Consider the following 25,110-nt stretch of genomic DNA (forward strand, 5'->3'; position numbering starts at 1 on the left):
AAGGTTGGTCGGGGGACGCGACAGGGGTGCTCCTTGTCCCCTCTACTGTTCGCGCTCGCTATAGAGCCTCTGGCAGCTTACGCCCGTTTGGGCCGAGCGTATGAAGGTCTATCACTGAGAGGTGATACCCATTACATCTCCCTCTATGCGGACGACTGTTTGATATTTTTAGCGGACACCGGCGATTCCCTGCACGGGGCCGAACGCTTGCTCTTAGATTTTGGCGACCTTTCGGGACTACGAGTCAACTGGAGGAAATCTTGCCTCTTACCGCTGGCACTACGGACGGATGACTCCCAACCGGAGGGCGAACTGCGCTGGGAGTACCATTGCCTCCCCTACCTAGGTACACATGTCTATCATTCTTCGCTGGCCCTCCTAGAGGGTAACATCGACAGAGCGATCCGGAGTCTGCGAGGCTCCATGGGATTCTGGCGGACACTGCCTCTGTCGGTCGCGGAAACCATTATAAGAAATGGGGTGACCCAGAAAGTCGAAAGACCCGGGTTTTCAACAATATTCAAATACAATGGTCTTCAACCAATACTTTCACCAGAATCGATTAAATCAAAACATACTAAAAAAATCCTTCAACTTATGGGATATGTCTCACAGATCAACCCTGTACAATCAATGTATTAATTTATATGGAATAAAAGAAGAGCAACAGCAATCATTACAACATCAGGAGCAATTTTTAATTCATTGCCTGCATCACTATCTCTATATACGAGAATATATAGGTTGCCCAAAGCGAGCGTGCATAAGATAAAGAAAGTAGAGTGCTTAGTGACAGAAATAGAAAATAGAGAAACATACAAATATATTTACAAATTTATATGCGAATTACATCAGTTGTAACAATATAGTTTAGTTCTTGTGACCTGGTCTGTGTAATGAATTCTAAACACAATTTTCATTAAATGGAGACATTGCTTTCAAAAATTATATTGCACCAAAAAATTGTGTAACACAATCCAGGTAATCAAAAGAGCGTCGACGTTTCGACTCGTCTTAGAGCCTAGAGGTAAGTTGGACCGTGGCTATGCGAGTCTTCATCAGGACATAAACATTGGGCAACCAAGGGAGTAGTGTGAGCCCTGAAAATGAAGTAAATAAATACATCGGGCTGTTGCAATAGACTTGCGACCAGTAATGATGTCGCAAGCTGCTTGGGCAGAAATAAATAAATATAGCTTACCCAATAGAAATAGAAAACCAAGTCGAATTTCTTCACTCGGAATTCAAAGGTCACTGAGTTATACCTAAAAACATGATAGGGTGGTCAATTGACTCACTCTCTATTAAATCATAAATGATATTGGTTTTTGAATGAAATCTAGACTTTTCATTACCTTTGTCCAGGGGACGAAGATGTAGGACTATATCATCTTCATGTGGCAGGCTTATAGTCTCTGCATAGACAATTTCAATATTTGACAGCTTGTCCTATAATCAAATAAGGGACGCTTTAGTGGTGGCGTTAATCTCCCAATTGTTCAAGGGACATTCATTACATATCACATGGGCTAATGAATGACCCTTACTTATTACCTTTCTCCAGCGGATAAAGATGTGGGACTACGTTATCCTCATGTAGCAGGCTTCCTGTCTCTGCATGGACAATTTTCAATATTTACAGCTTGTCCTATAATCAGATAGAGGACACTTTCAATGATGGCACTAGTATACCAAATGTACAAGGAAATATCATTGCACAACACATGGTTTTATAAATGCCCCCTATTTCCATTAAAACTTGGGAACTAAGTCCCAGCGTCTAAAATTATCTACTTTCTTGGCTGATAACATTTCTACAGGTAGTTTGTCTCTAAATGAAAAAGTGTCCAAACTGGAACGTTTGGAGAAGAAGCTAATTAGCACTAGGCTTCACGGGCACACACTAGCCAAGTACTTGAGGTCCAACGTAATTCCTGTTGGGCTTCAGGTGCGTAACGAACCTGCTATTTTCCTTGAGAACCCAAAATTTAAAGAAAACTTCAGCTTTGTATCGAACACCTGTTCAAGGCATTGGATGGTGTTAGGTATCGAAACTGCAGTGGAAGAAGTTGAGCGTCTGACCAAGGAAATAGCTGACCTCAGAAAAGAGATTATCGAGGACCAAGCCCTATCCAATGCAAAAGAGGCGTTGGAAAGATTGGAAAAAACAATAAGGGAATTTGATCTATATACCCAGGGCACTAAATTGGAGAAAGTAGCCAAGGACATAAAAGTATATGACAAAAAAGCTACATACCCCTACCTCCAAGAAGGATACTTTGTGAGAGATCAACGTGGAGGCATATCTAGTAGGGGCAGAGAAGTGGAGAGACTTCGAGCCTTCGACTACAAGCGATATGTACTGCGCTCCCATGTTGAAGGCGATAAGGCGGGCACGCTCCTGGCATGGCTCTCGGACCCCACAAGACGGTGCGCTCCCATACTCCAACTGAGGGATACAGCGGGCGTGGTGCAACACACACAGCTGGGCATAGTCAACGGCTTTCAGCAATATTACGAGGGTCTATACCGGAGTACCCCGGGAGACAGGACGGGGCTGGTGGACCCCTTCCTGGCTGACCTGCCCCTGCACCGGCTGGAGGCGGACCAGGCGAAAGATTTAGGGTCTGATATAGACGTGGGGGAGATACGGGCGGCGGTGCGGCGCATGGCAAGGAACAAATCGCCGGGAATTGATGGACTCCCTATAGAGTTCTATAGCAAGTACCTGGACGCGCTGGCACCACGGCTCCTGACTGTCTATGGAGAGGCCAAGGCGACGGGCCGGCTGCCGCAGTCGATGCGGGAGGCGTTAGTGGTCCCACTATTGAAACCCGGCAGGGAGGGCGCTGACCCTGCGTCCTACCGACCACTCTCCATGCTCACAGCGGATTATAAAATCCTGAGCTCCATACTAGCGGCGAGGCTCCTGCCTCATATGACGGGGCTTGTACACGGTGACCAGAACGGATTTATACCACAGCGCAATACCTCACTGAATATCAGAAGGCTTGTCCGTATCATGGACGCCCTGCCGAGATTACTGTATTATTTCCGGACGCTCCCAATCTGGCTACCCGGCTCTTTCTTTAGACAACTTAAGTCTCAGACTACGGCGTTCATCTGGGGAACGGGTCGGTGCAGAGTAGCGCTGGCCACGCTTTCTCGTCCGAAGGATGAGGGGGGGCTTGCGGTACCGGACTTTGAGCTATATTACCTAGCAGCCCAACTGCAAGTCTTCACGCAGGAAGTAGCGCGGGTGTTCCGGGGCCCAGAGGATGAAAGCTTACGGGGGACGCCCAGACATGTCCTAGCATATGTAACCCTCCAACAGCGGCTGGACAGTCGGGATTTGTCACTGGAGCAGCGCACGTACCGACAATGCTGGAACCGGCCCCAAAAGAGAGCGGGTATCCAGCGCCCATATGCGCCCGAGATCCCCCTGGGCATGCTTACGGCCCTACCACATGGCGGCGACTGGTCGCACCTACAGGAATGGGAGGAAGCGGGAATACAGGTGGTTGGGGACCTGTTTGAAAATGGCGCACTGCTCCCATTCCAGGAGCTGACAGATCGCTTTGGCATCCCGAGAGGGGGATTTCTGCTGCACGCAGCCGTAACCAGGGCGATGCAGGCCCACTGGGGCACGGGATTGGAGGAACCTGGGACGGCAGCGGCGTGCCAATACACCATGATGGCGGCAGGCACGATCAAGGCGGTGACGTGCCTCTATAATCGGATGCTCAGAGAGAATACCCATCCACTCGCATCCCTCAAAGCCAAATGGGAAGCGGACCTAGGAAGGGAAATACCTGACACAACGTGGGAGCAACTTGTCCGCAGGGCTCGCAACAGCACTAGGAACGCTAGGTTCCAGCTAATCCATTACTATGTGTTGCACAGGGCGTACATGACCCCGGGCAGAATCAGGCGGTATTTTGGAGATGAGACAGCGGCCTGCCCTAGGTGCCCGGAAGAGGGGGCCGAACTGGTGCACATGCTGTGGGCATGCCCGGCCCTGCGGGAATATTGGCAGGACATAGGAGAGGTGTTGAATGAGGTGACTGGCAGATCCATAGAATACGGTCCAGCGGAATGTCTCTTGCACTGGTTCCCCCACACCCCCAAGAATAAACTCACCAGTAAGTTTATAGACATGGGACTGATGGTGGCCAAGAGGGAGATCACGAAGAACTGGAAGGCGAGAGTGGGGCCAACTCCGCGGAGGTGGCGGCAGGAATTTCTGAAATGGGCCGCGGCAGACAGCACACATAGGTACCAGCTTGCGCGTAGGACCCCTAGCCCAACAGCAGCTGACACTGCTACCTCGTGGGAAGTAATGGTGCAGGCACTTAGGGACAGCGAGGCTGATGATGAGGGGGAGGCCCCCGGGGCGGATGGGACGGAGGAGGTGGACTGAGGCCCTAGGCGCAGCAGGTATGCAGGGGGGATGACACTAGCAATCCAGGAATGGTCGCAATGGAACCTCAGGCAGGTGGTGGTGGGTGGGGTGGGTTGGGGGGGGAGTTCGGGGCTTTGCGCAGGGAAGGGGAGTTGGGGATTAGCGCGTAGTTAGGTAGGACTATAAAAGTAGGCATACACAGTAATCCGGACACTGATTCCTCCTTCATATGGAACGTCAGGTGTGGACGAGCAGAGACATCATTGCCGCCCGACCCCAGGGTTGTGGGCAGGTAGGCTGTGTACAGATTGACGAAGCAAGTTGAAAATCTGCTACATTTATGATGATACTTCTATGTGTAATGACCTGTACAGGTATGTCTACAATAAAAATTATTTCCAAAAAAAAAAATTAACATGTGAACCTGCAAACGCATATGAGATGTGATGCTTATTTGACTGTTTCAAATCGCCGAAATACGATCCTTATGTCATTGTTTGAACTAAACGATTCAGGATGGCCCAGGATATAATATAACTGTATTATAATGGTTTTAACTTTTTTGTCTGAAATTGTGTTGTCATTTGACCTTGATAAACTTCGGTTTTGTGAAACATTATGTAAAGAATTTCGGAGCTAGTCTCTTGGTATGGTAGACACCCATACTCACTGACAGTGTTTCCTTTCCTAATCCTGGCGAAATAGCTAATTTTATAATTTCAAATTAATAGTTTTACAAAATGAGGTGATTTATATCGGATTGGTCCATTGGTATGTGCCCAACCTAAGATGGCGGAACCTTTGAGTCTTCAGCTGGACAATTCACTAATACTATGTAATCAAAACTCCAGAATACTCTTTAAATTTAAATGTTGCTATTGTATACGATATTGGGTATAAATTTGTGAATCTGGTTGACCTTCAACAAATTATGGGGTAATTTATATTGTCGATCGAAATTGACAGTAATACCCGTACGTTCTGACACAATGTACTTTTGAAGTCTTAAGAGCTTTCCAATACCAAGAATGCGCCTTAAAAAACCTAATCGAGTTTCCCACATTAACTCTCCAAGTAGAGTCCGCTTTCTATATCTACATACACGGACACCTGCGTGGCGCGCAAGTGTCCGATGCTGCCGAACGCTGACCCCAGGGGGGAAGAGACGAGTAACCTGGTGAGTCTCCGGGGTTTGTGATTAGTTAAGCAATTACAGTCCGGTAGGTACATGGACTGACTCGTTTTTCATTTAATTTTAACAGCGGATCGATCACCGCCTCACAACTTTTCTGAAGAGAGCCCAATACAATGATAACACCATGACTTAATTGGGTAAGGAGTGTATATAGATAATTTTAGACGCTGGGACTTAGTTCCCAAGTTTTAATGGAAATAGGGGGCATTTATAAAACCATGTGTTGTGCAATGATATTTCCTTGTACATTTGGTATACTAGTGCCATCATTGAAAGTGTCCTCTATCTGATTATAGGACAAGCTGTAAATATTGAAAATTGTCCATGCAGAGACAGGAAGCCTGCTACATGAGGATAACGTAGTCCCACATCTTTATCCGCTGGAGAAAGGTAATAAGTAAGGGTCATTCATTAGCCCATGTGATATGTAATGAATGTCCCTTGAACAATTGGGAGATTAACGCCACCACTAAAGCATCCCTTATTTGATTATAGGACAAGCTGTCAAATATTGAAATTGTCTATGCAGAGACTATAAGCCTGCCACATGAAGATGATATAGTCCTACATCTTCGTCCCCTGGACAAAGGTAATGAAAAGTCTAGATTTCATTCAAAAACCAATATCATTTATGATTTAATAGAGAGTGAGTCAATTGACCACCCTATCATGTTTTTCAAAGTCAAAGTCAAAAAGCTTTATTTCGATAAAAGTAATTATCATAAAAGCAGCTCAGTATCTAAAAATTTACAGTTAAAGACAACAACAATAAATTAAAAAAGTTTTGTGTCTGTGTACAAAACATTTAGAAAAGACAATAATTTCAATGAAAAATGCTTGTACAATCTTAAACTAGCCAATTAATTGATTGAGTTTTTACAGATCAAGCAAGTATGGCAGTATTTTCAGTTAAGGCATTTCTCTAAAAGTAGAATTAAACAGATTGTTTAAGCTTTTTGGCTCGAATAGCCCAAGCCCAGGATAGAAATTTGGCTAGGGCACAAGCATAGGGTACGCTACTGTCCGAAATGAGTATCCTGATTGGCACGTCATGGCTCCTAGTCCCCAGCTGACGGCAAAGGTTTTTAAGCCAAACCCTCCTTGGAGTCGCGTACTCGCCGCACACGAACAAAAAATGTGCCAGTGTTTCCGGTTTAGAGAGACATGCTGGGCATAGCTCAGGCATTTCCATACAGGATTTCCATCTTTTGGTAAAAGTGTTAAGTGGGAGGGTTCCCACTCTGAACCTGAAGTACAAGGCCCTATCAAAGGGTTTTCCAATTGCATCCAGGTACAATTCACGTCTAGAGCAGTCTTTAAACCTCAAAAAGTCCTCTGTAAGCCTGCCCAAGGAGGTACTAGAGTTTCTTTGTGAACTAACCCAGTCCCAGTAGAGTTTTTTGAGTGTTTGCTTTGGGGGTGAAGTTCTGTTCAGCCATGATTCAAGTTGACCCAACTCAGTTAATAGACTCTTCATGTCTTTTAGCCATTTGATTTTATGCCAGCTTGGCGATGACATGATTTCCTTAAGGCCTCTGGCATATCCGCTTAGTTCTTCCACCTGCCAGATGCGTGCCCATAGTAATAATGGACGGAATTTTGCAATTTCGCCAATCTGGGTGCAGCCAAGGTCCATAAATAAAGGAAGTGTGGGTGTACCTTGTGGGAGGGACATTATTGCTCTGCAGAATTTGTTTTCAGATCTCTGCAGCGCATCGGTAGTCGAAGAGCCCCAAAGTTCGGCCCCGTAGAGGGCAGAGCTAACACCTTTAGCTGAATAGATCTCAAGGACTGTACCTATGGGTCTTATTGTACTGGAACGTTGCTCTCTCAAAAGGGCACCTGTAATCCTTTTGTGGGTCAACAGCATTTTATCTAGGTGTGGCGTCCAGTCCATTTTATCCGATAGGCGTATCCCAAGGTAATAGAAGACTTTTACCCTTTCCAGAAGCTCAGCATTTAGGGTGGGAGAACGCACATGTTGCTTCGGTGGATTGAGGACAAGGTACTTCGTTTTGTTTGTATTTATTACCAGGCCTCGTTTGGTACAAAAGGATTGGAAATTGTCCAAAAGTCTCTGGAGTCCCATTGGGGTTTTGGAGATTAAAAGCGTATCATCCGCGAAGAGGAGGGTCGGTATGCGTTCGCCAGCCAGGGATGGCTCGTCAGAGGGATGTTTGAGGAGATGCTCAACCACCCCATTGATGTAAAGAGAGAAAAGGGTGGGAGCCAGAACACATCCCTGGCGGACTCCTCTCTCAACCGGAATACTACCCGTTTTCTCCCCTCCAGGGCCCCACCTGACTTGGGCAAAGCTGTCCTGATGCAATCTAACTAATAAATACAGCAAATAATGGGGCAGCCCCATGTCAGCAAGTACTTCCCATAATGAGTCCCTAGGTACAAGGTCAAAGGCAGTCTTTAAGTCGATAAACGCGAGATAAAGACTGCCCTTGCCTATAACCACTACCTTCCAGTATACCATCATGAGCCTGAATGTTTGCTCAATCGTTCCAGTACCCACTCTAAAGCCCGCCTGGAAGTCAGAAAGAATTTTATTTTCTTCTACCCAATTCAGAATTCTAACTAACAGGACTTTGCCGACAACTTTTTGGCTAATGTCTAACAAGCTGATCGGCCTGTAATTAGATGGGTCGTCCCTCGAACCTTTCTTGTGAATAGGGACCACCTCGGCCCCTTTCCACGATGAGGGAATGGGGGCACCTTTACAAATGGCAACAAGGAGGGAGTAAATCAATTTACCCCAGTTAGCACTGTCGGATTTTAGCAGGTCTCCGGGAATCCCATCAGGACCGGCCGCTTTTTGTGGAATGATAGTGCTTATTGCGTATTCCACTTCCTTTATCGTAAAATCAAGGTCAATGGGGCAATTTGCATAATTTATGGTGGGCAAAGGTGTAGCAAGCCCTCCCTCATCATGACAGGTATACAGTTTGGAAAAGTGATCCGCCCACGCCTGGCTTGGGATATTGCAGGTTAACAAATCGCTGTCTGGTCTATTGTGTGCCCTTATAGTGTCCCAAAACCATTTTGAGTCTTTTTTCAAGCTGGCTTCTCTGAGGGTTGACCAGTAGGCGTCTTCCCACTCCCTTTTCGCTAGCCGTAATACTCTTTTGTGTTCCATCCTAGCTATTTGTATTGATAATTGGGACTTCCCTTTGACTGCCTAAATTAGGCGTGTCTTGGCTTTCCTGCATGATGCAGAGTACCAATCGTGTCTACCTTTGGATTTGGTTAGAGGCATAGTTTTCCCTGCAGTCCCTTTTACCCAAAAAAGGTCCCCTATTGTTTTTAAGGCTACTTCATAGATAGGTGTTACCTTATCTGCTGCCATAAGTAGGTCTATGGAGCTGATTTCTTTTTGTGAGCCTTTAATCACCTCTTCAATAGTGGACAGTTTATTGACATTGGATGAGATTTTATTCCACTTAAGGCGTCTCCCACAAGAGGAGACAGTAATCTCCTGAGGACAATTCGATGGTACTATCGGCACTCCGGGGGACCAGGAATTCATTAGGGTTAGAGAAAGTGAATTGTGGTCACTCTCTATGGTAGGAATAACAACCATATCGATGACCGAGCTCCAAAGCCCCCGGTCCAACAGAATATAGTCTATCCTCGTGGAGTGACCAACTCTGTTGAACGTTGGGGCACCCATCTGATCAGAAGGTGTGCGGCCATTGGCTGCTCTTAGTCCGAACTCTAAAGTAAGTGCATTAAGCTGTATTGCACTACGAGTCCAGCGCTTAATGGGGGTAATAGAAAGCATGGGAATACCCCACCTGGTATCCTCTTCTCCTAGGTCAGGTATTCCTTCTAGGGGGAGTGGCTCATATGTGCAGTTAAAATCTCCTGCTATTATAATGTGGCCAGGTTCGCTATGGTCCCCTAGTTGGGCCTCAAGCTCAGATATTGTTGGTGAGATACACCCATTTTTGGAGCCTCTAGCGTAGATATCGTAAAGATCTAGAGGTAGTCCCCCACGTTGGCCCGAAAGAGAGATACCAAGGATATCTGGATTACCTGTCTGCTTTATAGATATTCGGCAGTTAAGCGAGATGCTTACCCAAATGATAAGCCCCCCTGATGGCCGCCCCTTCCCTGTCTTAGATCTTACAGCTGGTGTAAAGAAGGTGACAAACCCAATACGATACAGTGGCTCGGTGCTCCAGGTCTCCTGGAAAGCACAGATCTTGTGGGCGTCAATCAGGACATTCCACTCCGGCAGGGCTAGTTTCCTAAAGATCCCCGCAAGGTTCCAGCTAAGAATTTTTATCTCGCCATGTTTCGGATCGCCATCAAGAATGGTGGTAGTTTTGGGGTTAGATGGATCTACACTATCCCTAGTTGGTACATGGGAGAGTGGTATAGCAAGTGCCAATGTTGGAGTTTTGGGACAAATAAGAAAAGGGGTAGCTAGGGGAACATCCTCCATATCATTATTAGTAATAGTAAGATTTGGATCTGGAGCTTCCATACGGTTGAGTCAATCTACCTCATCTAGCACACAAAATCTATTGGGGTGAGTGAACTGTGAGTACAAAGGGTCAAAGGGAGGGGGCAAGTCTTGCCATGGCTGTTGCCACTGATGGTTAGCGGGTTGTGAGGACTGATGAGGTTGCTGCCACTGCTGAGCAGGCTGGTAAAGAGGTGGTAAGGGTTGGAAAGGTTGTTGCCACTGGAAACTGGTATGGTGTGGGAGTAGAGATGGAAAATGTGATGATTGCTGCCAGGGTTTGGTAGTATGTTGCGGGGGATACACAAACCCTCTGTTATTTGAAAAAGTGGGCCGATGAGGATTTAGTCTTGGCAGCGTGGGAAGAAAGTAAGACAAAGGGAGTGGATTAATTTGGGTAGCAGGTCCACTATTGGGTGTACTGCATATGTAACTTGCTGCCCCTATGTCCCTGAAGTTAACTGTAATTACATCCCCTGCTATTGTTTTCTTATTCCTGCCCACCCAGTCCCCTCTACGCACAGTAAGAATTTCACCACTCATATGGCTGGGCAAGGGTTTGTGTAACTGGAGCCACTGAGCACATTTATTTCTTAGCTCTACAAAGGTTTCTTTTACTCCCTCCTTCAGAGGTGGAACAGCTGTTAGCACGACCACGAAAGGAGAAACTTCCGGTGGCAGGCTGATTGTCTTAAAACGTACATGTTTTGTCTTGGAACCTTCGGGCTTGTTTGTGGAGAGAGGAACTGCTAGGTTTGTGGACTTCCCATTTAGATCTTTTGCTTGTAGGATGGTGGTTTTATTCCCACCAGCAGGTGATTGCAATGCCTGAATAGGATCCACCACCTTCGGGGTAGATAAAGATAAGGGTTGAGCAAAGTTGTTCCCTGTTTGGGACAGATGTAGTGTAGCTGAATCCTTGGTAGCTAATAGTATTTTAGCCTTGTTGGATGTGTCTTTAGGAAACTTAGCGCAAGGTGCAGACTTGGGAAGTGTTTCTTCAATCCCTTGCGGCTGAGTAGGCCCAGACCCACTCATCTTATTAGGCCATTTCGAGTTCAACAGTGACGTAAGTCTGTCGAGTTTGGAAATTAAGGGCTTGATTTGCGCTGCTATTGTGGCCTCAAGGTCCAGTTTGAGATCTATTACCATATTTTCTACCCAGCAGGGTATGCCAGATGCAGAATGCGGGGTAGGCGATATCAGGTTGTGGTTCCTGGCTTTAGCTTTGGGTTTTTCCTTAGGCTTGGACTTGGGCGCAACCTTTATAGGAGTAATGACTCTTCCCCCTGAGTCGATAGATACAGGAGCTGTTCCTTTATCAAGTAGCCCATCTGCACTCAGTTCTGTCCTGTCAGATAGCTGGCAAGCTTCTAGGTCTGGGGTAGCCTCAAGATCGACATAAGACGGATCAGAGTCAGATTGGGTGACTGACAAGTCTACAGCATTCGGTACTGTGCATACGCCAGCGGAGGTTAAGGGTAGGGATAGGGAACAATTGTTCAAAGCTTGCTGGGGAGGGGACTTTACAGTTGCAAGAGAACCCAAGGACGAGCGCTTGGCGTTCATGAGATCCAAGGAGACTCTTTTTTCCAGCAATATAATACTTTTATCGATGGTTTCATTCACCCTTGAAATAAAAAGATCTATAGGTCCAGTCACTTGTGCTACGGCCATGGCTTTTTTAGTACAGCTTCTGGTTCTATTGCGCATGGTTGACATCTATAGAGACAACCTCATAGAACGGTAAGTGTTGAGACTATGAGGCGGCCACAAGGTATTTGAAGAAAGGATGGAAATCACAATGCCGCCTACCTTGCCAATGGATTGTGGGCGAAGAAGCAGGGGTTCAGGGCCAGGGCCGCCCTCTGCCGTCCTTGAACGGCCTTAAACGGTCCGCTCTTTGCCCGGTCTTCGCCCCGGCCGTTGCCCCGCGCGCGTCCCGCGTGCGCGTTACTGGCACAGCTTATCTAAGGAGAGAGCAAGTGAAAGGGGCGGGAAGAGGACCAGCTGCGGCCGATCCGCGCCGCTGGGCACGCTGGTCCTCGCAGTCCCGCCTCTAACCTTGGTGATCAACTGTTGGAATCCAGGAGGCGCGTTGGTGCTCAAATGCACGTGGAGGAAACAAGAGGCAGAATCCACAGCAAAAGTCTTTGCCTGCGAGCGGCTCCCGCGAAGCGGGGGCCGCGAGGCGTGGCGAAGTGGCCGGAGAACAACGGAGAGCAGGAACAGCACTCCAAACAGTAAGGAACCCAAGGCACACTCACTCCGCGCAGGTTTTAATGGGAGGAGGGGGCGGGAAGAGGACCAGCTGCGGCCGATCCGCGCCGCTGGGCACGCTGGTCCTCGCAGTCCCGCCTCTAACCTTGGTGATCAACTGTTGGAATCCAGGAGGCGCGTTGGTGCTCAAATGCACGTGGAGGAAACAAGAGGCAGAATCCACAGCAAAAGTCTTTGCCTGCGAGCGGCTCCCGCGAAGCGGGGGCCGCGAGGCGTGGCGAAGTGGCCGGAGAACAACGGAGAGCAGGAACAGCACTCCAAACAGTAAGGAACCCAAGGCACACTCACTCCGCGCAGGTTTTAATGGGAGGAGGGGGCGGGAAGAGGACAAGCTGCGGCCGATCCGCGCCGCTGGGCACGCTGGTCCTCGCAGTCCCACCTCTAACCTTGGTGATCAACTGTTGGAATCCAGGAGGCGCGTTGGTGCTCAAATGCACGTGGAGGAAACAAGAGGCAGAATCCACAGCAAAAGTCTTTGCCTGCGAGCGGCACCCGCGAAGCGGGGGCCGCGAGGCATGGCAAAGTGGCCGGAGAACAACGGAGAGCAGGAACAGCACTCCAAACAGTAAGGAACCTGTTTTTAGGTATAACTCAGTGACCTTAGAATACCGAGTGAAGAAATTCGACTTGGTTTTCTATTTCTATTGTGTAAGCTATATTTATTTATTTCTGCCCAAGAAGCTTGCGACATCATTACTGGTCGCAAGTCTATTGCAATAGCCTGATGTATTTATTTACTTCATTTTCAGGGCTCACACTACTCCCTTGGTTGCCCAATGTTTATGTCCTGATGAAGACTCGCATAGCCACGGTCCAACTTGCCTCTAGGCTCTAAGACGAGTCGAAACGTCGACGCTCTTTTGATTACCTGGATTGTGTTACACAATTTTTTGGTGCAATATAATTTTTGGAAGCAATGTCTCCATTTAATGAAAATTGTGTTTAGAATTCATTACACAGGCCAGGTCACAAGAAGTAAACTATATTGTTACAACTGATGTAATTCGCATATAAATTTGTAAATATATTTGTATGTTTCTCTATTTTCTATTTCTGTCACTAAGCACTCTACTTTCTTTATCTTATGCACGCTCGCTTTGGGCAACCTATATATTCTCGTATATAGAGATAGTGATGCAGGCAATGAATTAAAAATTGCTCCTGATGTTGTAATGATTGCTGTTGCTTTTCTTTTATTCCATATGAATTCATACATTGATTGTATAGGGTTGATCTGTGAGACATATCCCATAAGTTGAAGGATTTTTGTAGTATGTTTTGATTTAATCGATTCTGGTGAAAGTATTGGTTGAAGACCATTGTATCTGTCGGTCGCGGGGCGAGTGGCGTTACTGAAAATGGTAGCACTTCCCCGTCTGTTATATCTGTTCCGCACTCTACCAATATGGATCCCGGCGTCGGCTTTTAGCAGACTCCGCTCCCTAATCTCCGGGTTCATCTGGGGATCGGGTAGATGGCGCGTGGCGCTGGCCACGTTGATGCGTCCCAGGGCAGATGGAGGGCTTGCGGTCCCGGATTTTGAGTGGTATTACCTGGCGGCGCAGCTGCAGCGGCTTACCCAGGCGGTGGCCTTAGAGTACCGGGGCCCAGAGGAGGTGCAGGGCAAACTGTTTCCCAGGCATGTCATCTCTTTTATAATCCTGGGCCAGAAGCTGGACCTTGCCCAGCTCACTCTGGAAGAACGTACACTTCGTAGCTGTTGGCTTCGTTGCCATAGGCGCTCCGGTACCGCTCGCCCACATGCCCCTGAGATTCCACTGGGGATGTGCACGGCCTTTCCGCATGGAGGTGACTGGTCTGCGTTGGCAACCTGGGAGAAGCTCGGTCTGCAGGTGCTCGGTGATCTTTACAAGGATGGTACGCTGCTCACATTCCAAGAGCTGCGAGACGCTTACGACCTCCCAAGAGGTGACTACCTGCTACATGCTGCGCTGGTGGCTGGTATTCGGAAACACTGGAAGGGGGGGTGGGACACCAAGCGGGGACTGTTTGGGGATTGTTATATATAAATGGCTTCATGTATGACAAGTATTATCCTCCTGGAATGTCATTTTTTTTTTTCGCTGCATTACTTTGCCGACTGTACTAATCTTTGTCAACTTGATTGCCAATAAAAATTGTTTTTACAAAAAAAAATAGATATGAAATGTAATGCAAACGGACTTTGATCTTCACAAGTCGCAGTTCCATCGCTATTTGCAGCTCCGCCATGCCCTGACCCACCTGCCCCGGCAGCTGGAGGCTTTACCCGAGTTCAATCCGTTGGAGGGTTGCTTGTTGATGGGGGTATTGGGGCACACAAAATCCGGCAAATTTACCAGACACTCATCACACATACTAAGACCACTATCCACAAAACCCGGGAGGCATGGGCCGCCGACCTGCCGGCCCATACAGACGATGACTGGGCTGAGACTTTGGCTAGTCCTCGATATGCGGCCGTGTCTACCAGATACAGACTAAACCAGTTCAAATATCTCCATAGGGTGTATTACACTCGCCAGAGACTCTGGAAAATGGGAGCTATCCAATCTCTGATCTGTCTCCGCTGCCACGGGGATGATAGTTTGTTTTTGCACACGGTGCGGGGTTGCGAGGCGGATCAAACTTTCCGGTCTGGCGTGGCGTCCTGCCTGGGTCGTGTCCTGGCGTGGGATATCCCGTTAGACCCAAGACTGCTGCTTTTACACAGTACAGAGGACATTGACGGGAATCGCTACAAGAGACACCTTTTATTTTTGGGTCTCACCTTAGCCAAGCGTGACATAGCACAACATTAGAAGGACTCGTCCCCACCCAGCTTCACCACCTGGAAAAAGGCTCTGGACAGGTGCATGCCTGCATAGGTTGTAGTGTCTCAGACAAGGGGATGCCCACAGAAGCATGGAAAGATCTGTTCCCGGTGAGTCGCCTAGAGAGGCATCCAATTGCCCACAGTGTCGCAGTCTGCTGCTCGTAACCTCATCGAACAATTAGCAGTGAGCAAATTACCTGTTGGTGTCTCACTGCTAATGAAAAGTGGTTGGGAACTTCTTAGGTATTAACTTGTAATGTTTCTTAAGTATGTATGGTGCGCTTCGGAGGGGTGGGGGGTTTCATGTTTCCTTTGTCTGATGTTCTGCAGGCTATAAGGGATTTGTATAAGGTGTCCAGAGAGATTATTTGATGCGCTTCCTCTGTATTTTTCTTGTTGGGCTTTTCCCATCTGGTACGCTGAAAATTCAATATAATCTGTTGTTAAAAAAGATTTGAAATTTCATCTGAGGTTTGTTTTAGAGAGAGCGGACATATTCCATTACACATGAAGCTGTTAAAGATATGATACTCAGAACTTTGAAATTATGTGTTTGGAAACAACTCGACCTTAAAGGAGCCCTGACCAAAACTACAGTCTTCATTAGTTACGTGGTTAGAAAGCACAGTTAAGTCTTCTGCAAAACTTTAATTGAAACTTAAGATATTATAGCCATAGAGGGAAAGGAAGGAGGGAAACTCATGCCATTCAGAAGGAAGGCCACCAAGAAAGAAGGAAGGAAGCATGTAGACCAACATGGAAACCGAGAAAGCTTAAGTGCCAAAGAACGCTCATTCTATTTATTAGATATACGTACACTAGGTTGAGCGTCGATTTTTAAATAGCACAATTAAAACGCCTGAAAGTATTCAAGGTATGCAGGGAGCAATTACACCCACTTGGGTGGGACCAGGTGTCCTCAGCACTTAAAAGTAAGGATATTCCTCTGTCTTTTGGGCCCAATAGCAAAGGCAATGGGCAGACAGTATTTTTTAAAAACCATACCCACTGAACCTCATAAATGGAAATGCTATTTAGATCGTTGTAATAAAGATCATGGGGTTAATGAGAGTGCAGATCCCTTACATTAGCAGCAGAGAAACCTTACAATCCTTCTTCATCACCAATTTTATAACAGATGTGAAAGCATCTGGGGTGCAGGGCACTGATAAAATCCCCACCGCTGTATGTAGACTAACTCTAAAAAAAACAATGCTATTATGAAGGCTATTTGTATTCAGTCAGGCAATGTATCCCCTTGTAAATTATATGATGTTAGGGTATCCTATTGTTTTTTTACAGTTTATAAATGAGTGAGAGGGGTCAATCTGGCTCGTTAACACTTTGTTGCTCTTTGAAAGCTGGTGGAAATTGTTCACCAAGTAGCTGCTTCAAAACCTAAAAGAGCTATTGGAAGAAGTAAGTGTACTATCTAGAGAACAGAGGGTGGTGGCCTCAATGGTCTATGCTAAAGAGACGGAGCAGGCACCACATCTTCTGAAGTGACTTCAGTCACATCATACTACACCACAATGGCGAGTAAGTTCAGGATTATTCTACCCTCCATTAACAATGGTAATAAATAGCATATTATATTCTGTGCATCTGTAGTTGTTTTAATATAAAGTATTTAACAAAACCAACATTTAAAGGGTTACATCTCTGCAGTAAGTTAAAATCATATGGAAGATCCCTCGTGACTACTAGGAGAGTGGTTTCCCTGTGTAAAGTAATTGTTTCATGCAATTTGTGAGTCAGTAAAAAGTGTATTTCTAATGTAAATGTTCCTATACCTAAGTAAATATCTCATGTTCGACCTTTGCACTGCAGTGATAAATGCGTAAATATGCCTGTATTGGTATAGTTTCTACAAATAACCTGAGTAATTGGTCCACATTTATTTTCGCTAGCATGGCATAAATATACATAAATAGCATGTATGCAGATGTGAGAAGTGTAATCTACTATTTATTACCATTGTTCTGTGTGAGGAGGGCCCATGGCCCATGAAAGACAAAGCCTTGAGTGGGCCATGACGCCAACTCTTCATTGAACAGTTGTAATAAATAGCATACAATACTCTGGACATCAACACATAGGATTTAGGCCACTGTCTTTGTCATGTGTATTTGTTTCCACAAAAGTTACTTAACCAAAACCAGCATTGAAGGAGTTAAATTAGCATAGCAATTTAAAATCATACAAAAGAGCCCTTGTGACTGTCAGGGGAGTGGTTTCCCTGTGTAAAGTATTCCTTCCATGCAATCTGTGAGGCTATAAAATGTGTTTTTCTATTGTCAGGTTTTCTATTCTGTGATAATAAACTCGTATTTGAGCTTGCACTATTGCTGTAAATGCATATTTGGAAGTACAGTTGCTCTACATAACTTTTTGTTGGGTCACATTGATTTTTACTGCCATAGCACAAATATATATTTCAAGTCTGTTCGATTGTGTGGAAGGAACACCCTATGGGTATAGTTGTCCATTCTGAGGGCGCCCAAATAATTATTCTTTTCTGTTAGGATCCTCAATCATTTTACCTTGGTACTATAATAAATATTCGGACAGAATTAAAGTGATAATTAGTTTTTAAAAAGGCTTCCATCCAGTTGTTTACAAGATACATCACAACTCTCCCTAATGCTGTGATGATGCCGTCCCTTATCCCCAAAATTGAGGATTAATGACTTGGTGGTTCTTATATAATCGGATAAGATTATCCTCTTACACATGGCTTTGATTGGTCTTCACCGGAAATTTGACATGTTCTATATATATATATATATATATATATATATATATATATATGCAAAAAATCAACACAATGAAAAGTAACATCATGGTTTTTGCTAAAGGTCAGGCAGTAACAAAACATAGGTAGTGGCTGAAGTGTCCCTTTGGAAATAGCAAAAACACACACACACAACCGTGTTTCCATAGGAAAAGCGTTTTTTGACTTGCCTATATCTTTGCCGCCCATTGCTGAATCTTCAAGATTTTCTTTTTAAAGTGTGCCAACGATTCTTGTGCATGGAAAGTTTCGGGGTGGTCAGGCAAGCCGGGGACAAGAAAAAGGGTGGGGGCAAAAAAAAGTACGTTCCCCAAGTTTATTCCCATAGGAGTACACAGCCCGAACCGTTAAACGGAATTACACCGAATTTGGTAGAAAGGTAGATTTGTTTACGCAGATTATGATTTTCATTATTGGATGTAAATCCATTCAGTAGTTTTCTCAATATGAAAGGAAATCCAAATTTGTATAACTAGGATTGCGATGACTTCGTGAATAATGACAAGCTCTGGCAGAGATCTGCGGAGCTCTGATTGGTTGCTAACACTTCAGCCAGGCCAAAAAAGCATTTTTAAAAAACCAATTGCCTCAAAATTGTGAAATTCACAGCAAAAATAATTTACAAAAAAAACATTAGTGGGCTCCCGCTCTTATTTTGAAAAGGGCTCCCAGGCGGGTCAGGTCCTTGGGGTATTTTGTTAAAAAAGGAGAGAGGAACTAGGAGCCAGGGGACCACCAACTCCCCTGGGCGTGATTTTAAATAATGGAGGGGGGCAGTGTCCACCATGGGCTCAAATGACCCCCTGGGGCTTTAAATAATTATTAGGGGAGTGCCTCATGGACTCCCCCCCACCCCCTCCTGGTCTGTTTCAAGCCCCAAGGACCACCACCTCCTTGGGGCTAATAGAATAATGGGCAGGGGCCACATGGACTCCACCAGTCCGAAGAAGCACTGCTGCCCAAGGGCTAAAAAATGTTAATAATGTAGGGGGGCCGCCCAGACACCCGTGCCATGGGGACCACCACCTCCCCGGGAATAATGCAACAATAGTGCGAGGACCGCACTGACCTCCCTGCAACCTGGAGACCACCCACTTCTAGGGCCTAAAAACCCATTTCGAAATGGTAGGGGGGCCAAGTGCCCCCCTCCTGGGCCATATACAGTCCTGGGGACCACCATCTCTCCAGCCCGTGCATAATAAAGGAGGGGGGCGCGCAGACCCCCTCCTGGAGCCACATATGGCCCGGGGCACTGCCACCCGTTTAGTTCAGCTTGTGCAATGTTCCGGGGTGCCCACCCTGGGACATAGCTGTTTGCTTTTGCCAAGCAAAAGGAAACACTCTAGTTGCAGCAGGCGGGAGCTGTCAAAGTGCTCCCACCCGACGGAAGGGGTGATTTCATATCTTTCCCTGCTGCCCACAGACAACTATTGTTCCTGCACGGACGGAGCTGCATTTCCAGCAGCTCTCTACGTGCAGCAGCCATTCCAGCTCCTGCAGGAGGCGGAGAGCCGACTATGACCGCAGGGGCCTTAAGGATCCCCGCGGACCCCAGCATGAACACTAAGTGCCCTGGCAGGGATCAGGTTACCCAGAGATACATGGACAGGGCACGGGGGATGGTATCCCCTGAGCCTAAATCAGCCAGGGGAGGGAGGCCGCACATCCCCCTCCCCACTGAATAATGGCCAGGCCCTGGGAATGAGGTGCCCGGGCCTAAATCGGCCCGGAGAGTAGAGCCGCATGGCTCCCCTCCCCCATTACATTTCATAGACAACACAGTCCATTTTGAGGTGTTTACTAACTGTTTGCCACACCTCCTAGATGGCAGGCAAGGCATTCTTCAATATCATATGCGCTGTGCACCTTCATTGATAATATGGTACAGGTGTAGGGGTGCTCGGCAGATACACAATGTGTGCCCAGTCAATGGGTATCACAAAAGAGTGTGCACAAAAAACTGATGATAACACCTGCTGAGCTCCCGGGACACTTTAGTAATACAGCCATCAGTGTACTCATGCACGCACTCTCGCAACCACTCAGACACTCTCATAGCCACTCACAGGCCCATTCAGACACTCCTGCACCCACTCAAAGACCCACTCAGACACATGCACCGACTCAAAAACTCATGCACCCACTTACAGATTCCCTTATACTCTCTCAAACCCACTCACAGGCCTACTCAGAGACTCACGCACCGACTCACAGACCCGCTCAGAGACTTACACACATTCACAGACCCACTCAGAGACTCACACGCCCACTCACTCACAGATTGACACACACATGAAGGCATTCACCTATGTATATGATTGTTAGCTGTTAGCAATTTATCTTGGCAGGCACATCTTTAGATGGACAGTTAACTTCAATTGCTAGAGGTTTGTTAGACCTACATACTTCGATGGACAATAGCCTTAGAGGAAGGTGCCCACATTGCCTCCACGGTGTTGTGTGAGGCTGAATATCGCACACTGCTGAAATCCTTTGATGGTATGTCTTGAAATTGCTTTTGAAGCATTCGCCTCGCCTAGAATTGTTTATAAATATTATGCTCAAATTGTAAGAACATTTGATCATTTATATGGGGCTCCAGTAGGCTCCCTAATCTGTGCAAATTAACAAGTGAAATAAGGGAAAATTGTAATTGTAGTCGCTTAGCTAAAGGCAATCTGATTATGCTAAATCTCACGAGGCAGAAAAGGTGGGATTGCGCCTCACTAGCATCTTTGAAAACATGACTGAAATTGGAGTTTGCAAAGTGGAGTTTCTAGGCAGATCTGATGACCTTTACTTGGAATAAACATAGTTTCACGATGTGCCTGACTGACTGATGGTCAGAAAAGTACACAATTTTAAGTCTTGCCTACAGACCGCTTTAGCTGGCTGTTGTTGAAGGCCTGTTATCGCCAATATTTATAAACATACGCATATAGTGAGCGCTGGGCAGCCCTTGGGTCTTAATTTGATGACTGTCCTGCCCATTTTATTTCTCTGCCTCTTATGTGGTTGTTTTCTTCACTATTCTACATACATAACCATGTGCTATTTGGATGACTTGTGTGCTTCCACTGCTGGCAGCAGGGAACTATATTTTCTTTAATTTTTTAGCACTCCATGGGAGTGCATTTCTCTCCTTGTCTCTTTGTCATTGCTGGCCTCCCCCCTCAATGCTTCATTTTGCATTTACTTATTTAGATATTTATTTTTTGAAAGAAACTTTTTTTGCGAGGGCCTTGGTAGGTGCTCTCTGCGATGAGGCAGCTCGGTCCTTGATCCCCGACCCTCACCCTGGCTCATCCATTGCTCCCCCTGCCAATCTATTTTCTATTTATGTATTTATTTATGTATTTATTTTACAAACACAGACTTTTCTTTAGGGCCTGGCAGCTGCACATTTCTGCTAGGATACTCGTTTCATGCTCGTTCACCCTGCGCCTCAACTTGTTCATTGCTTTCTTACACCTTCATCTGCACTTCCCAATCCATTTTTTATCCATTAAAACTACTTTGAAAGAAAAAAAAGAAGTATGTGTCAGAAACTGGAACACGACATATCCCTGGCTAGGACATACTAGCCTGCTGCAGACACCGAAACCCACTGCAGAAAATAAAATTACAATATCACAAAAAAAACACATTTTGGTCAAAAGGCTGGCAGCTGCAGCCAGGCCGTTTGCTTCTTTTTGTGCTTGTGTGCATGCTTTCCAGGTCTCGCCCACCCCGAGAGCTTTAGAAGTCTGGTTGAGAAAAGCCTTTGTCTTCCCCTTCTTGCGATTCCCCTCCTTTTGATTGGCTGATTAGCATCCTTCCACTGCTAACATTTAAGGAAATACTTGTTTACAACACAACTTTGTCTATTTCATAAAATTGCTGAAGAAACACCACTCCTTCATGCCTTAAACCGGATTATCTGCGGATAATCAGATTTTGTCTTCACTGCATGACTTCATTGTGTCACTGATTTTTCCGCTATAAATCCACCCTCAGAGTGCTCTCAGGTAACCACAGACTGCATCTGTGCTACACAAAAACAATCATTTCATTTCATAGAGCTTTATTCGGAACATAAAAGACGTGTCCATAAAAGCACAAACAGTTACATGGCAAACATTTCATTATTAAAAGATACAGAACAAAAAAAGCAAAAAAATACATGTAATACAATAATTATCCAGTGCGGGATGGAATAAATATTTTAAAACAGGGTCTTAAAAACACATACTTTTCCTAACACCAATAGCCTTGAGTAGGAAAGTAGCTGTAAAAAAGCAAATGTCCGGATGATGCATATTAAAAAGCAATTTCATAGATTCTGTAATTGTTCTTACTCCAAATCTTTTCAAAATGGGTTTTAAATAAATTTTCCGTAATTCACTGTACAAGGAGCAAGAAAAAAGAAAGTGCATAGTACTCTGTTCAGTTCTGCTGTCACATGGACAGGGTCCCACCGGGCGTGTTTTTACATCAGGGCACGCAACCAGATGATGAGCCGTTCCCATCCTCATTCTAGTGAGAACAAACTGGTGTGAGACTCTAGTCACCTGAGTCAAATAAGGGTGAAATCCACTAAACTCATTCAAGCCATTGTACAATTTACAGGTAGAGAGTTTTGAATCTTCCAAGGCGCGCCTCTCTTTACAGAAATTCAGAAACACAATTTTCATATTTGATTTGGAGTTATCAGATGCACAAAACCGATCATTAATCACATTGTAACCGAAAACATTTTGAACATTTTCGATATTATATTTGATCCAGGGGATTTTTAAGTGCTGGTCCAAGGTGAGGCAATCCTCAATGATAGCTCTGTTTAGTGAGGTGCCTTCATTCAACCAAACAGATCGCCACAATAATAAGGGTCTTAACATGATTAAATCGTTCAAGAAGTGGGACCCCGTTTCCTTGTGGACCAGGGTATTGGAGGTAGATTTGGGTAAGCAAAGGAGCCTTTTCAAGAAGTTATTCTCCTCTATCTGTAGGCCCTCAGCAGATGACACACCCCAAACTCCTGCCCCGTAAAGGGCCGCAGATAGGCATTTAGATTGGTAAATTTTTAGCATATCTGCTATACGTCTGTTTCCCAGTTTCTTTGCGAAAACAAAAACCCCATTGGCACTTCTAATCATCTTAGTTTTAACCGCTCTGTGTTCAATGTCCCAGCTACCATTTTTTGAAAAATTAATTCCCAAATAGCAAAAATTGTCTACTTTTAAAACCTGTTCACCTTCTATAAAATAATGGGAGTTGACTTTCGTTTTAGTCTTAGCTCGTCCTGAACATTCCATCACATAGGTTTTAGACCTATTGATCACCAGTTTCCTATTTTTGATGAACAGGACAAACCTGTCCATCAACCGTTGAAGACCCAGGGGAGTCCTGGACAACAGTACTGCGTCGTCCGCATAGAGTAACACAGGGATGTTAAGGCCGTTAACTCTAGGGGCGTCAGCCGATACTGTTTGCAGGACAGCATCCACCTCATTAATAAAGAGAGTGAACAGTAGGGGTGCTAAAACACACCCCTGCCTGATTCCTCTCCCTATCCTAAACTTACTTGTGCATTCCCCGTTTGGCCCATATCGGACACTGGAACTAAGTTTTTCATACAGGCGAGCTAGAAAATACACTATACTGTCTGGAGCTCCCATGTCAATCAATTTAGCCCAGAGTAGGGCGTGGTCGACCATATCAAAGGCACTGCTTAGGTCGGCGAAACATAAATACAAGGACCCTTTTTTGGCCTGGGTATATTTCCCGACCAAAAGTTGTAAATTTAAGCACTGCTCTATAGTACCACGCCCCTTTCTGAAGCCAAACTGGCTGTTAGTTAAAATCTCGTTCGACTCTGCCCATTCCTCTAATCTGACTAATAGAACACGACTCATGACAAAAACAATCAAAAAAACTAATTAAATTTCTCAAAAATATTTTGAAAGTGCATGTTATATATGTTTACCTGCACTGAACTTGCCATTTTCTCCACAGATAACAATAGCTTTCACAGCAGGGTCGAGCTTGACTTCCTTCAGCACTTTCAAAATAGACGCTGTAACCTGTCGACTAATAAACAAAACAAACAACAAATCAAAACGTGGTGCAGTCAATGATATCTTAATTCTGGCCCTAGCAGGATCACTTGCAACCTTTGCAAAATACTGACATGCTTCTTTTGTTACGGCAGCTAAATTATTGAATTAGCGCGGCTGGAATATTATCAAGGAAATATTCCTTCTACAACAGAAAACTGGAAACAAGCCCATTTTGTATGAGTGCTGTTGTAGGGTGTTCTGCTTATTTTAAAGACTGAACAAATAATTTGGAAAAAATATTTTGAAGAATAGTGATAGTATTTAAAGCCAGCCTCAACAGAAATGGTGAGCATTAACAGTCCACAAACTATTATGAGATATTATGGTTAATTGGTTAATCCAGAACACACACTTTACCTTTTCAGCCACCATTTCATTAACAGATATTTCACATGCACTGTTTCTAAATATATAAGGCCTGATGTAGAAATGAATGGTAACAAACACATCAGAAAAACCCAGGTGATGGAATTTCTTCCATAAACTTGAGTTTCTAAGGCGATATTGTTGGTGCCATGCTGTAAGTCCTCCAGGGCAGAATCGTATGTTGAAAATAAAAATGATGAGGACTACGAATGCATTTTCGAGGTTTTAACCAATAAAGCAGTTATTGAGCAGATTAAATGTGGCATATGAACAACAGCAAATATTTTGTTTCATTGTGTACTATACTGATACTAAGTTTCATTGAATAAGAAATCTGCAAGATGCATACATTGATTGCATTGAATTATTAATAGTGGAAGCAAATTCCACAAATAGTAATTCAATGCATTTAATTAATATGGAAGTTAAGCAAATGTAATATTTATACTGTGTTATGTTTAGGAAAGTGGTTAAGTTAACATCAGTGGGTCTAGTCGCGCTTCAATTGTACTTTCAAATATGTGCGAAGTAAAAAGTTTGAATTCATTTCATGCTTTCTCGTTTCTCTGTCTGTGCACCGATAACCTGCAAAAGTGACCTTCAGTAGTCATTAATTGTAGGAAATTGCGATTCTCATATTAACAGAGAATCTGGATTTCATTAAAGACACGGAGGCTGACATT

The 25,110-nt window shown here is 45.2% G+C and overlaps 1 protein-coding gene across 2 annotated transcripts in view; it reads right to left on the reverse strand.

The window, feature by feature from the left end:
• Window positions 1–25,110, reverse strand: part of LOC144822683 (peroxisomal bifunctional enzyme-like) — a 465,075-nt gene that overhangs the window by 303,710 nt on the left and 136,255 nt on the right. For both annotated transcript variants that reach the window (XM_078680458.1, XM_078680457.1), the window contains exon 3: window positions 23,929–24,032. In XM_078680458.1, coding sequence (XP_078536584.1) covers window positions 23,929–24,032 — 104 coding nt within the window. The remainder of the gene's footprint in view (window positions 1–23,928; window positions 24,033–25,110) is intronic.

This window comes from Lissotriton helveticus, chromosome 3_1 (genome assembly GCF_964261635.1).
Source record: "Lissotriton helveticus chromosome 3_1, aLisHel1.1, whole genome shotgun sequence".
Taxonomy (NCBI): Eukaryota; Metazoa; Chordata; class Amphibia; order Caudata; family Salamandridae; genus Lissotriton; species Lissotriton helveticus.